The 14659-nt window shown below is 45.3% G+C and overlaps 2 protein-coding genes across 2 annotated transcripts in view; one reads left to right on the top strand and one right to left on the bottom strand.

The window, feature by feature from the left end:
• flt4 (fms related receptor tyrosine kinase 4) overlaps window positions 1–4829 on the top strand; it is a 116192-nt gene extending 111363 nt beyond the window's left edge. The window contains exons 28-30 of the mRNA XM_070552725.1: window positions 3392–3512; window positions 3618–3703; window positions 4311–4829. Coding sequence (XP_070408826.1) covers window positions 3392–3512; window positions 3618–3703; window positions 4311–4515 — 412 coding nt within the window. The 3' untranslated portion in view covers window positions 4516–4829. The remainder of the gene's footprint in view (window positions 1–3391; window positions 3513–3617; window positions 3704–4310) is intronic.
• A 564-nt stretch (window positions 4830–5393) lies between these two features.
• Window positions 5394–14659, bottom strand: part of ergic1 (endoplasmic reticulum-golgi intermediate compartment 1) — a 46868-nt gene continuing 37602 nt past the window's right edge. Inside the window, exons 5-10 of the mRNA XM_015972832.3 lie at window positions 10797–10921; window positions 9591–9695; window positions 9446–9506; window positions 9126–9226; window positions 8532–8654; window positions 5394–6171 (exon numbers count right to left, since the gene is read on the bottom strand). Of these exons, the coding sequence (XP_015828318.1) occupies window positions 6064–6171; window positions 8532–8654; window positions 9126–9226; window positions 9446–9506; window positions 9591–9695; window positions 10797–10921 (623 nt within the window). The 3' untranslated portion in view covers window positions 5394–6063. The remainder of the gene's footprint in view (window positions 6172–8531; window positions 8655–9125; window positions 9227–9445; window positions 9507–9590; window positions 9696–10796; window positions 10922–14659) is intronic.

The raw sequence follows: 14659 nt of genomic DNA, 5'->3' as shown, positions 1-14659 counted from the left end.
GTGACAAAAAATTCACCCCCCTCAGAGTTGTCATGAGTGTAAACTAGATCTATTAAATCTAAAACATGTTTTGGTACCAGGCTGTAAACATGTTTATTTCTGCTATGAAATTGGTATTTTTAACATGGGAGTCAATGAGGATTTGCTCGCTTCTGACACCAGCCCCTAGCGGATGAGGGAGGAACTGCAAATTATTTCACTTCCGCATTGGCCTCAATTTTTGTCCCACATTGTGGGTGCTTGGTTCCCTCGAGATTTCTTTCAGCACCATGGACAGACGGCGATTGTAAATATAGTGTTTGCCCTCCTCTTTTGTTATTTGTAGTGACTGGCTACTTTTATACGGAGCCCATCTGGTGGCATTGATGAAAAAAAATTACTCAGCCATGGGATATTCGTGGGGACGAGTTAATAACTCGTGGCCATGACTTAAAAATGCATGAAGGGTGTGTTCCAGAGAACGGCTTTCCTGAAATGATGTCCTCTTAAAAGCCCCCAAATCGTTTATTTTCAGCTAATATTAGGTTTTATCATAAGGTCACTGATATTTATTTTAAAGAATAATAACCAGCTGGTTATCCATGTCCAGGGCGCATGTGCGTGACAGTGCGTCCGTGCAACAGCGTCCCCAATGAGTGCGTGCTCTGCTTACATTCGCACTCCATCCAGTGGCAGTTTTATCATTAGGTATAGGTCGGCGGTCGCCTGGGGCCCCCAACATAAGGGGGCCTCCTCGCCCTGACCACCGGCACCCCTCTGTTAATCCTACAATGAACTATCCCTTTAAGACGCCGATGCACAAACAAGAAGTGATTGGTAGTCATTCCACTCCAATCCAGTTGGTGGCCGTAATGCACCAAATTGTTGTTTGCAAAGTGCCATAAGACCACCAATAAGAAGATGACAGATGGGAGAGTTTGTAACAAACTCGAAGCGATAGTCAAAACATTAAGCATGAAATGGAGTTATCCTAGTGGCTCTGATAAGAGAAAGAAGCAGCTTGCTTAAAACAGCTTTTATCTTCACTTCCGAAAGTGACGTCATTTTTCATTGTACACATCAAAAGGAAGCAGAAAAGAAAGACAATGGAAAATGTTTAAAGGGAGGAAAACATAGACCAAAATGGAAAATAGAAGAAAATAAAAAGAAAGGCAAAAGCACAGGAGCACTGACAGGAAGAAGAAAGCAGAGCAAATATTGAAGGCACTTAAGGGGAGGGAAAGCCAGGAAAAAAAAGAGGACTAATAAAAAGGGAAAATAACTCATGGCAGGAGGGGAGTTTCGCAAATCCAGTTAAAGGTAAGCTTGTTGAAAATTTAGTGTAAGGGGGCCCCATGACTGGGTTTGCCTTAGGCCCCCAAATAGCTAAATCCTCCACTGACTCCATCTCAGCTGCTATGGGGCTCTCCCACCCTGCTCACCCCACCAGTGGGTCTAGTCTGCTGTCAGTTCAATGACGTTAAAGCAGTGTCTCACTCTCTGGGGAGCTCCAGAGGGAAAGAACCAGATACCACTAAAGCATGTTTTAGTTTTAACCCCGCCTCCTCCAACACACCTGGTTTCAATCAGCAGCTGATTAACCGGTTTCTGCAAGCCTGAGCTGCTGCAGGTGTTTCAACCACTGAATCATGTGTGCTTTAACAATATTCTGATGGTGCGCAGGGAGAGATAGCCGTCTTTTCCAGATCTAACGCAAATTGAACCCAAATAGGTTTTAGACAGGAAATATATCAAACGAATACCAGCCCGCCTGCCGGCTAACCCCACTGGAACAAGCCGGTGTTTTCAGAACTCCTGTTCTTCGACAGGTGCACCTGTGTGCAGTTTATTGGTTCACACATGTGCAGTCGCACGTAACCCAATGAATACACTGATAAGTACTTCAAAAACATAAAAGTAGCCAGTCACTACAAATAACAGAGGAGGACACACACTATTTACAATCGCCATCTGTCCATGGTGCTGAAAGAAAAGACGCATCACCGGTGTTATTGGATGACCTGATTAATTAAATAAAACAACTGGTTATTATTCTTTAAAACAAATATCAGTGACCTTATGATAAAACCTAATATTAGCTAAAAGTTAATGATTTGGGGGGTTTTCAGAGGAGACCCTTTATGTAAATTTGCTCTCTGGATCCAACCCCCGTGTCCTGGCCACGCATTAATAACTCGTGTCCACGAGTTAATGTTTTTCCCTCAATGTCACCAGACGGGCACCGCAGTTTTCTACTAAGAGTACTGATGCACATCTCTCTTTAAACAATTCAGGTCAACCAAAAGGGTGAGTTGGTAGATTTATGTACACGTAAGCGCCATTCTGACACATAGAGCTAAACATGTTCTCATTAGTCATTCTATTTGGCAAAATCTATCAACTCAAAATGTAAAAAAGTTAGGTAACATGTTTTATTTCTGAAATGGTAGAAAAATAAGTTATAAAATCTGAATCTATCCAAAAAAAATATTTTCTTCTCGACCTTAGACAACCACTAGCAGGCAAGGAGGTCCCACAACCTTCTGGTTATGAGGCAGGCACTGCAACTGTCATTGCTGAATGCCTATACCCGGGGCATAATTCATCCAGCACATTTTAGTGGTTTCTCTGCTCCAACACACCAGATTCAGTGGTTGAATCACCTGTTCAGCAGCTCATCAGGCTCTGCAGAAGCCTGTTAATCACCTCAGTCAGGTGTGTTGAAACATAGTTCATAGTAAAACATGCAGGGTACCCCTGGCCTACTGAACACGTGTGGCCATTTATCATGAGACAAGTCCTTTCATCTTCATCGGATCCTGTGGAGAACAAAAAATTATTCAAAAACATTTCAAGGAGATTTTTGGAGCAAACCTTTTGTTGGTAACAGAAATAAATAAGTTGTATTAAATTCATCCCATTTTCACACACGTTGCATTTCTGTGATGAATTTGGCTTCATGGATGTAAATTTGTTTTTTTTTTATCATAATTTTCTTCTCACTTTATCTTTCAAACACTTGAAAAAGTTGGCTTTACCAGAGCTTTTCTAGCTGCACAAACATCGGTCTGCTCATCAGTTACTCCCACCACTCCCAGTTGTGATGTTGGGAATCCCGAGCTGCACCAGGATGAATACAAACGCGTGTTACACAGCAACAAGTACCCTGATTTACACCAATCCAGCACAGTAATGGGACGTGAACAAATCTAAATGATGTAAAAAATAAAATACAAATCCTAAACCGTTGGAACATTAATAATCCGTTCACAAACAGCCTGATGTCATGTGATCATGTGATCAGACAAACATTCAGGAAAATAAACTAAATCTACTTTAGTAAGTCCTGAGTGAAGGTTTTAGTGAAGTCTGGTCTGATTTAGTCCTCATGAGCCCTCCTTTTACATCTCAGGTATTATAACTGTGTCCCTTTTGCTGGCTGTGTCTTCGTGGGACCCTCGAACATGGCTCAGCCCAGGGTGAAGATGTTTGACCACTTCCCCCTGGAGGCCCAGTCTCAGAAAGCTCCTCAGGTGTGCCGTCTCATCCTCTCATCACCTGTAGAAAATCTGACCCACTTTGGGGACGATAACCACTAAAACCAGCAGACGTCTGTGTCAAACTGTGTCTCCTCTCAGGACAACCAGACGGACAGCGGGATGGTTTTGGCTTCTGAAGAATTTGAGCGACTCGAGCACAACCACAGAGGCGCCATCCTGAAGAGGTTGGTCACTCACGGAGCATGATGTGTTTTACTTAAACGACCCACAGGTGTGGTGAGCGTGTGACATTTAACTAAGCATTACTCAGCGAGGAAACATGGTGACGCAGCTTTTCATCCGCGTTAGCAAACGATGCTTCGTGCATGCACACATTCGCAGCGTGCTTCAGTCAAAACGAGAAAAACATTCTTCTTTTGCTTGGAAACTGAGGAAGAGTCCCCCGCTGTTGTTCTGGGTACTGAAACTAGATCAGCATGAGTAAGTAGACAACAGCGTGAGTCATCTAAAGCAAAGGCCCCGGTTCTTTAGTGGTTGGGAGTGTTTTCAGCAGCAGTCAGATCAAAGCTGCTGGAGCAAACAGAACCCTTTCTGCTGTAGACGTTTTAGCTCCAAACTGCTTTACTCGAGAGATGAACGTTTTAACTTTGCTGATCTGAGATCAGATGTTAACGGTCCCAAAATAAGCCAGTTTTACAGATGTTGGGATAATTACGTGGGTTTTGTGGCCGAGTCTCATCATCAGCATGCAGCATTATCTCTTGGATTGGGATTTGTTTACTGCCCATTTGCCCGTGACTGATCCCGAGTGTTTTTGTCTCCTGCCCTCAGCCGTATGAGCAGCACCAGCAGCACCGAGCCTCTGACCACCTCCACCTGCTGTCTGGGTCAGAACACCGACCGCCGACCCACCTTCTTCAGCCAGCTGTCAGGACAAACCTTCTACAACAACGAGTACGGCCACCTGACCGAGGAGGGCTTCTGCGACTTCTACTCCCCTCCAAACACCCCCTGCCTGGCTTCCTCTGACGTGTGATCTCAGCGAAGGGTGGAGGTGTTGACCGTCTGAGAGAGGAGGAATAAACGTTGATCATTGCTGTGACTGGAGATCAGGTTCCTTCTGAGCAGAGCTGGCTTTTACTCATCTCACCGTTCCTCCTCTCTCAGGCTAGGCCTCTACTGAAGGACATCCTCTAACCAGCCACTGGGTGGCAGCACTCTGACAAAAATGATCCAAAAAAATATTCTCTGTTCACACATTTATATGTTTGATCTTTTTCTTTTACTAAATATTCTTTATTTGTACAACTTATGACTCGCATTGGAATAAAATAAAGAAGTATCCTCTCATCTCTGATTATTGTCGTGTTAAAAGCTGCCACTGATCTCAGGACAGACTACGTTCATATTTATCCAACAGGTGTGATCCATGCACCAGTCGTCACAAACAAACCTACGTGTCATCGGCGTCATTTAATGGAGGCGGACACGCTGGGATTCTGCTAACAAGTAATAAGTGACGAAGGTAAACAGAGGGACGCAGGGTGACTGGAGGCGTGAGTCACGCTGAGCACCTCTTACCACAGGTGGACGTAAGCGTGATGCTGGCTGAGACCGCTTACAGCCGTCCTGCAGGCTCTTCATCACAGAGGACGACCTGCAGAGCGCCGGCTCAGGCTGAGTTCAAAGTCCCTCTCTTACGCACACGTTTACAGCCTCAGGATCAGACTCGGACCAGATCAGAGGGCCCATTTTCAGTTTCTATGAATAACTATTGATGCGGTCGTTAGTCGTGATGGAAAAGGTTACTGATCACCAGTGGGAAGTTGTGTTTTCCACATTTAACCCTAAACGCAGAGTAGAGGGTGGAATGATCAATCAGCCGACGAGTTCAGTAATGATCAGACAAAAGCACCAGCTTCAAGGGCACCTTTACTCGGAAAGGAAACGGAGATACAAAAGGAGGTTGAAAAGGTTTAAGAAGTTCTGACTTCTTCAGCTGGGAGAACACAAGAACACAACCTATACCAATTACACTGTAATTGCATTTGTCCATCAGTCATTGAGATAAACTAGAAAAACGTTTTATGTGAAGACAAGTCGAGCCACGTCAGTAACATGCAGAGAAACGAAGGAGAGGCCGAAACACCCGATCTGAACCAAACGTAAAATCAGCATGAGGCGGTTCAGAAACCAGAGGAACAAACCCATTTGTAACTGAAACACTGATTAATGCCTTCATCTGCTCAACATTTTTGTTTACTTCATTTAAAAACAAAATATGCTGCACGCGCGCACACACACACACACACCTTTAAATCAATCATGTCAGCAACGAGAGATTCCCTCTCGTCTCCGGACGCTAATGAGGAGGAAGCAGACACGATAGTCAGCGTCCGCGCGTCAGCAGGAGGAGAGGATCTTCAGTAAAGAGAGACGTGCAGCCTGGTAGTTAGACCACGTGCTGGATAGTCCACGGATCTCCAACAGGAGATTGTTTTCATTCAGGACCGGATTTAGCTACCAGGCTATGAAACCTCACTCTCCTAAATACGACATGAACCCGAGAGGAAGCGGTCCGTCCTCAGGACATCTTCCCTATCTGGATCTTCTTCCAGGCCTCCGAGGCGGTGAATATACAGGAGTCGATGATTCCCGCCACGGTGAACGTCCCTCCGACGATGGCGCAGATCTACAGAAAACAAATCAACCCATTAGATCTTTTGTAGTAGTTTCATTAGCTCAAGTTTGGCTCGATCTCAGCTGGATCTGATCCTACAGGGTCACACTCACACCCCAGTATGAGCTGGAAAAAAACCAAAACGCCTTTGACTCACAGTTTTTAGCCATGACTAATGAGGACACAGTAAATACACTCATCTCTCAGACTCGCAGCGTGTTCAATCAAAATCAACTAAAAAGACCAACAAAGGAGCAGCTCGTCAATCAGGCAGCTCATTTAGGCCCCGGGCACATTTTCAAGCAGCGGGACGCTTTCCTGATGAGCGAACAGGATCAGCTGAAGTCATTCAGCTGACTTGGGGTGAGATCAGGAAGTTTAGTGATGGCAGGACACACAGCTGCTTATGCTGAAGTCTTCACTGTTCTGGGTCTGCTTTGACCTCATCAACATTTTTAGAGGATGTTTAAGTGTTTAGTCACCTAAAATCACCTAAAAACACGTTTTATTAGTTTGTAACAACATTTTTACACAGTCAGCAAGCAGAGTGGTGTTGTCATCTGGAGGTGTGTGTTGATAACTCACTTAAGGTCAAGTGTTCTTGACGTTTTACTTTGGAATCGTCTAAATGTTTAGCAGCAAATGATCGTCCTTTATCCTTACGCAGCACTGACCGTCGGGACCCTTTTAAAAAACAGCTAAAGACCATTTATTTAAAGCTGCTTTTACCTAAACCTTTTATTTTCTTATTTTTAACTCAATTTTTTATCTTTCTTTTGTTTATGAAATTTTATAATTTTACGACTTTATTTTTTCTGATGTTGATCCATTTCTGTTTTAGGATCATTATGACTTGATGACGGTTTTGTTTTGATCCATTTTGACGCACTTTGTGATTTGATAAGTGCTTTATAAATAAAATGTACTTACTACTTACTAAAATTTGCCTAACAAATGCTGACGTCACCACGTTGGTGTTAAAGGGGACATTTCAGGACTTGTTGTCTTGGGTTATATAATGGGCCATTCCCATCTGTACCGGGTCGGCCCGGGCCGGGTAGCCCCAGTCGGCCCCAGCCTGGCCCGGTTGATTCCACACATCCTTGCCTTAAGCCCATGTGGGCTGATTCTACCCACCAATCAGAGGCTTGCTCTAATGGAAGGTGTGAATTTGCTGTCAGCAGTGGGTGTGTTGGCCCTGGTCGGCCTGAAGCAGACCCCCTCGAGAAGAGGGCTGAGAATGAGCCTTGGTTGGCCCGGAAAAATACCAGGCCACCCAGATATGTAAACAACCTACGCTACCCGACGCGGGCCGACCCGGTACAGATGGGAATGGCCCAATAGTTCTCTGGTCTATAAAAAACATGTTTGTGAAGTTCTTTACTCCAAGTCCCTCCCTTACCGGTCGGCTCACGGGTCCCTGGAACAATGAAAAACTGAATGCAAGTCAACAGGGCTAAAACGCTGTTTTCTAATCCGCTTTGCCTCACGCCCTGGATCACACACATATCGTACTGCAGTTCAAATGAAAATTAACGATGGTGTTTCGACCACGCCAGTCACGTACTTTGAGATTTATCAACTTGTAAAAGTGCGTCATTAGCACGACTACAAACCAGACATCGGCACGTCGCATTTTTGACGTCACCACATGATCTCCTCTCCCCTAGCGTACTGCTACCAACCACATGGCCAGATTTATGGTGGTTCTTTCCTCCTGTGGGAAGGACTCGATGTTCGCTGAACTTACAGCATGTTTCTCTCTGTTTTCTCCGCGTCTGGTTAGATGAGGTCTCTTCTGTGAAGTGCTTTTGTAATCCTGGACTCATTTTGACACGAAACCCAAAATATCGTTCCCCAAAATGCTTCTTTAAAATTCGCGGACATCACACGTGGAATCCACGGCACATACCAAGCAGAAATAGAAAATAGCCTTTTTAGCCCCGTTGACTTGCATTCAGTGTTTTCCTTCTTCCGGGGACCCGTGGTCCGGAAGTAGATGGGCTCAGGACCAGCTGATTTTAAATGAAATTAACCCTCAAAACAGCTCATGAGACCCTCAAATGACTTGTTTGTTCTTATATCTCCTCCTGCCTGGGATGACGTGCTCAGCACATCACCGACAGTCTTATTTCACAACCCTGATTGGTTGGTGAACCCCTGGCCACGTGGTGCCCAAGCATAGGGCGTGATGTGCGTGGGCGGAGCTCCGACGCTGCGCGTAGCTTATAATAAACGTATTCATTTGAAAAGTTGTTCTGATAAATATTAGCTCAGGACCTTTGACCTTGCACACAGACGAGCTGGAGAGTAGTGTAACCGGTGATGTGACACACTGACTTTAGTCCAGGGGATGTGTGTGGCCGACTCACCGTGGTGACGAAGCGATAAAAGGGCTGTCTCCTCTCCGTGTACTTGACCGTGATGGGACTCAGGTCGTATCTGAACCAGATTGCTGGGATAATTCTGCCCGTGTGGCTGTAAGCAACGTATTCCTGCATGGAAACAGGGAAAAGATCAGTCAGCAATCAGCACTGAGGAAGTTAATCCTGCTGAGTTGATAAATGAATACAGAAGAATTCATTCATTTCAAATGTCGGGAGTTTTCCATAAACCATCTCTAAAACATAACCATTTAAACAGATCAACACGTCTGACACGACAACAACAGCTCCGGTCCGAGTCGACGTTCGGTGAGTTTACATTTTGGAATCAGACCTGATTTCCGTGCTTCGTGTCCAAGCTGCACTGTTGTGACTCAACACTCCACGCCCACTTTTCAGGCTAATCTGTTCTAGGAACTCTCTTTATGGTTTGTTGACATATTTAGGGTTTTTAACCACTACAGGTTAAATCTCACTTCCAGTTAACGCAGCTATAAATCCTAAATGTTGGTGCTGCTTTCGAGAAAAGAGGATTAGAACAATAAAGGTCTGATGTCAGGCAGAACATCATGGATACTAAACCTTGTTGGCTACTGTGTACTGGTAGGAGAACCTCTGTTTGCCCGACAGGTCTTCATACACCGTTGGAACGATCTTCAGGATGTAGTCGTGCGAGGCCAGAGCTGCAGAGGAAGCCATCATTAACACAGACACTAAGACGTTTTCATGATGACACATTAAAAGGTTCTGCGTCAGCTTAGTGAATCAAGTTTTCCTCCGTTTGGATCCAAACACTGCCCACTTGGCATCTCACTTCACTGCATCATTACATGTCGTCAAGGGTGTTTATGTAAATGTCACACGGTGGTTATAGTGAGCTCATGATGAGTGTGAACACGTACGGTTAGATGACAGCCTGTTGGCCCCTCCTAAAGCGTTAAAGGCCCCTTGGACCTTCTGCACCTGAGAGGAGAAAATGGTTTTCAGTTTTGATCAAACTAATCCTGGTTTCTGTGTGTGTGTGTGTGTGTGTGTGTGCGCCCTCACTTGTAGCTTTTCTCCAAATGCGAGCTTGTGAATGGTGTGAGTCATGTCAGGGCTTTGGGGCTGCGCGGTGGCGCTGTGAGTGGACACGTGGAAGTTCCCTGGTACCTGAGAGCACACGGATCATAAACACAAGCGGAGCTGGTAAACATGTGCTCCTATTGCATCTGCAACACATTTGGTTAACCAGTGACTGCACAGCAAACCAAATGTTCCCGTCCTTCTGCAGGTTTTCCAGCGGTTTCACACGCAGGCGTGTTAAATGTCCAACTGCTGGGTTAATAAGTTTGAACGTAATGGAAAGAGTGATGCACAGGAAGAGGACATGGAGCCAAACGAGGCTACGCACAGATTTATTTCAGCTGAAGCAGGAAGCAAGTTTGACTCATATTTAACAAAAATATGCTACAAACAGTGCACAAGCTCCCGGGAGTCTAAGACTACATTGTTTATACGTGTAGTCCATTACTGGAAGACACAAGGCAGGCATTAATGTGTCCATGTTTGCTAAATATCTCACAAACCACTCGACAGATTCCAGCCCCCAAAAGTAACCATCACGCCTGCCTCTTTGGAATGAATCCAAATCAAGATGGCTCCCACAGCTACGTGGTCGTAGGAGAGCAGCGCTGGTTCTGGTTACAGGTTCCTGGTTCTCCTGCAGCTCTGATCCGCTGATACTGAATTAGGATTCATCAGATTGATCTGAAATAGCTATAATCATGGGAACAAAATTGATTTTTCAAATTCTACACAACTGAAGAAAAAAAATCTTCCAAATGGCGGATCTGTTATTGCTGGTGTGGAAAGGCAGTGGTGAAGTTACTAGCTGGGGACATTTCTGGGCTCCACTGGTGCTTTTTGGGTTTGGGATTGCTGATTAAATTGGTCAGCTTTAATCACCAGACAACACATAAAAGTCATGTCAGTCCAGACATTCAGCTCGGATCTGTAGCTGAGCATCATCTCCATCCCAGTCCACAAATGTGGACTTGAAACTAAAACTTCATGCACATGGAAGTCGACCCAATCTGTGTGGTAGCAAAATCTCATGAATGAATTCTAGTTCAACTTTCAACGTTTGGAGCCAAGCCCGTTCTAGGTACAGCTGCTCCTGTAACTAGCAAACAGATATCATGTGGTAGATGCGAAGAGTCATATAATCCATGAGCACCTTCTAGGAATCACGGATTGGGGGCTAAGCCTTACTTTGTTGATTGTGAACTCTCCCTCAAATCGACAGCCATCGCCCTGATTGAGCGGGACCTTCATGGAGTTGTCTATGTGGCCGACCTCGTGGCGGCCCATCTCATCTTGGATGTCCAAACCCACCACTGGAGAGAAAAAAATCATAACATCAACAGGAAGTTTATTTTCTGACAGACGTTCTTTAGCGTGACAATCTTCATCCTTTTGTTTTTAGTGGAAACTAAATCAAATCAAAGCTTTATTTATAAAGCGCCTTCCGCAACCCTGTCAGGAAGCCCAAGGCGCTGAACATGGGACAGTACAAAGTTAAATTAAGTGAATAAATCAGAAAATAAAAGCAATTCAAATTACAGATTACAAATTACAAAACAGGTGAAACATTCTAGTACAGGACAAATGTGTAAAACAAGGGAAAAAGTGAACCAATGAAAACTGAGATAAAATCAAAATAAAAGAGGGCCAAATTCAAACATGTTCAGGAAACACCAAGCAGAGGAGGTGGGTTTTTAGGTGACTCTTGAAGACTGGCAGAGATGGGGACAGCCTAACTGAGGGTGGCAACTGGTTCCAGAGTGACTGTGCTAGGACTGAGAAAGCCCGGTCCCCGTGAGTACGACACCTAGAACGAGGGACAGCGAGCAGGCCTTGGTCAGAGGAGCGCAGAGCGCGTGATGGGGAATGTCTGTTAAGGAGCATGGCCAGATAGGGGGGAGCACCACCCTGGAAGAAATGACAAACAAAGACGAGGAGTCCGAAGTGTGAGCGATAGCAAACCGGAAGCCAGTGCAGGGAGGCCAGAACCGGACTGATGTGGTCCCGTTTCCTGGTCCCAGTAAGGAACCTGGCTGCGCTGTTCTGCACAACCTGTAGGCGACGCAGTGATGACTGACACAACCCTGCATATAGAGAGTTGCAGTAATCAAGCCTAGAATTTACAAAAGCATGGAGTACCCGCTCCAGGTGGGCTCTCGACAGCATATGCTTGATTTTTGCAAGGCGTCTCAGGTGAAAGAAACTGGACCGGATCACAGAATTGATGTGAACATCAAATTTAAGTTCAGCGTCAATTTTCACCCCCAAACTGGTCACAACTGGTTTTGAGTATGGAGAAAGAGGCCCAAGATCAACATGACGATCCACGATCCTAAAAACTTCAGCGTCTGGACAAAAACGATCATTTCTGAGCGTGGGCTGAAGACTTTGAACTGAACGACAAACTGGTTAGAGTGATAACGGAGCAGAACAGTCACCTGCAGCTCATGTTTCACCTTCAGTAGTCAGAAAGAAGAAAGCTATTAAAGAAATAAGTGGAGAATTCTCAATCCCAACGCAGAAAGTCACCCACAAAGTCAGCGCACGCACACGCACGCACGCACGCACGCACGCACACGCACACACACACACACACAAGCCTGCTGTTTGGTGGCACTCTGGCAGTGGCCTTGTTTCTGGACCTGCCTTTGCTGAACGCCGGCCAGTGGAGGAGTGCCGAGTCCAAGCTAACACACATAGCCCGTCTGAACTTTGACATTCAGGGAAAGTGCCGCACCCCCACTAGCTCTTGCACACGCACACGCACAAACACACACACACACACACACATTTGCGCACACGCACCATCTCAAAATACAGGGGATAAATATAAAATAGCCCCTGAGAGATCTTCAGTTCTCCTTTTAAGACATTTTGGACTGAAGGGGGTGTTGATATAATGTGGCTTAGGACGAGGGTTGATATACGATTATTATGCATGCCTGTGTGTTTCCATGAGGTCACTAATCAAAACAAGACAATCTTTTAAGGTCAGTGGAGGGAGAATATGGTTTAAATCTGGAAAGCAGCGCAGATAAATGAGAAACAGTGCTGAGGTTTCTGTGATGGAACGGTTTCTCCCTCCAAGTACATTTTACAATAGATGACAACCTGTTTGGGGTCCTGGAAAATAAATGGACCGACATGGTATCAACTCGCAGCAGAGAAGAATAAATAGCTTACATCTCACAGATAAATAAAAGCAGCAGACATGCGATTAGGAAGAGGTTTAATCAGAAACAGAAACAGCAGCCTGTGTTTGGGTCACGACCGGCTGAACTGATGCCAGACGTCCAAGAAGAAAGCTGGGTTCACTATTCTCACAGGCATTTATTAGCTTTCCCTTTTTAGGATGTCAGCGGAGCTGGATGCGAGCCGTCTGCGCTGCGTGTGATTCTGTGATAGGCATAGTTTCTGAGGGGAGTCATGGGGAGCAAATAACCACCGACTGCTCCGGCCACGCTTCAGCTCGCCTTCTCCCATATCAAAATACAGCGGGCGAGCCAGCGGAGGAAGGATCGCAGCAGCAAACAGCCTGAGATCAACCTGAAAGTGGTGTCATGTTGCGCAGGAGGGTAACAACACAACACAACACGATGTCAGTTACTGTCACGCTAAAGAAAAATACAGTTTAAGGTACTGGAACAAAAACAAGTCCTGATCTTTGTTGGTTTGTTAATCACAGTTGATCACCAGCCGTGTGATCTCCACTATGAAGGAGTTCAGTCAGACTGCTGGTCTGGAGCATGCAGGTGTGTGTTAACACAATGCCAAGGAGGATCAGTGAGAGAACAACTGTTGCCGTCCACCAATCTGAAAGTGATTAGACGGTTGCTTCAAATGAAGCTGGGGGTCTATTGATCTACAAGGAGATAGATTATCGAGTCATATTAGACCTCTTTTCAGTTATCATAGGTCCATAGTCTATACAAACATGTCCCACATCACGTCAAGTGACGCAAAAAAGGGAGATTTGCGTCATTTGTCCCCTTTAATTGAAAATATTTAAGACAGCTGCCAATTTTTTCCAGGAGTGGAAGTCGTAGCAAGTTCACACCAAGGCCATACTGAGGAATTATTTAGGGATAATTCAGAGAATTCCAACTCAGACTTTATTGGCCTTGGTTAGCAGGTTAAAGGTTAAGGGTCAACATGGAACGATTGGAAAAAGACTGCACATGTAGGTCGTGTTTGGAAGAGTTGCAGAACAAAACCTCAGGTCTATAAAAATGACATGACAGCAAGTTTGAAAAGTTGCATCTGAATGACCAACACGTGTTCTGGGACAGTGTCTTTTGAACAGATGTTTACCCAAAATGCAACGCTCCATGTTGAAGAAACCCAAACCAGCTGTCAGCACAGTGGTGGGGCTGATGATTTGGGCTCTTTGAGTCGGTTAAAGCCTCGTAGAGTCCGATGCGAGTCCATCTGCCTGACAGCATAAACTTGGACCAAACTATGTCACTAAAGGACAATTATAGCAACTGGTGAATGTGTGTGTGTGTGTGTGTGTGTGTGTGTGTGTGTGTGTGTGTGTGTGTGTGTGTGTGTGTGTGTGTGTGTGTGTGTGTGTGTGCTCCATCTTCTCAAGCCCCCAGTGAGTCGTGACGGATGGCTGCTCATACAGAGCCAGGTTCTGTTGGAGGTTTCTTCCTGTTAAGCCGGGCGTACACTGTGCGACTTTTTCACTCGCAGCGTTCAGCTTCAGCTCAAACTGTACGACTTCCTCGCAGAGCAGATCTCACGAGTCATGTGCTCACACTGTACGACCCAGTTCTCGCATGCGACCTGACTGCTCACACCGTACGTCTGGTAGCAACACGTTTGACCTAAAAAGGTGCTAAAAAAAAGCAGTTTTTACTCAACACGTCAGACTTTTTTGTCTTGTTTTGCCTGTTGTCCTTCGGGAGTGCTGCAGGAGGACACACAGGGATTTATGGGGGTTGGATGAGGAAAACGAAATAAAGAAAGTGAATCTGTGTTTTGTGATCAGTTTAATTTGACATGAACACGACAAACACGCTTTCTTGACAATCTTTGTGAGTAAAAAA

This window comes from Nothobranchius furzeri, chromosome 1 (assembly GCF_043380555.1).
Source record: "Nothobranchius furzeri strain GRZ-AD chromosome 1, NfurGRZ-RIMD1, whole genome shotgun sequence".
NCBI classification, from domain to species: Eukaryota; Metazoa; Chordata; class Actinopteri; order Cyprinodontiformes; family Nothobranchiidae; genus Nothobranchius; species Nothobranchius furzeri.
This window is presented reverse-complemented; position numbering and strand designations above follow the sequence as displayed.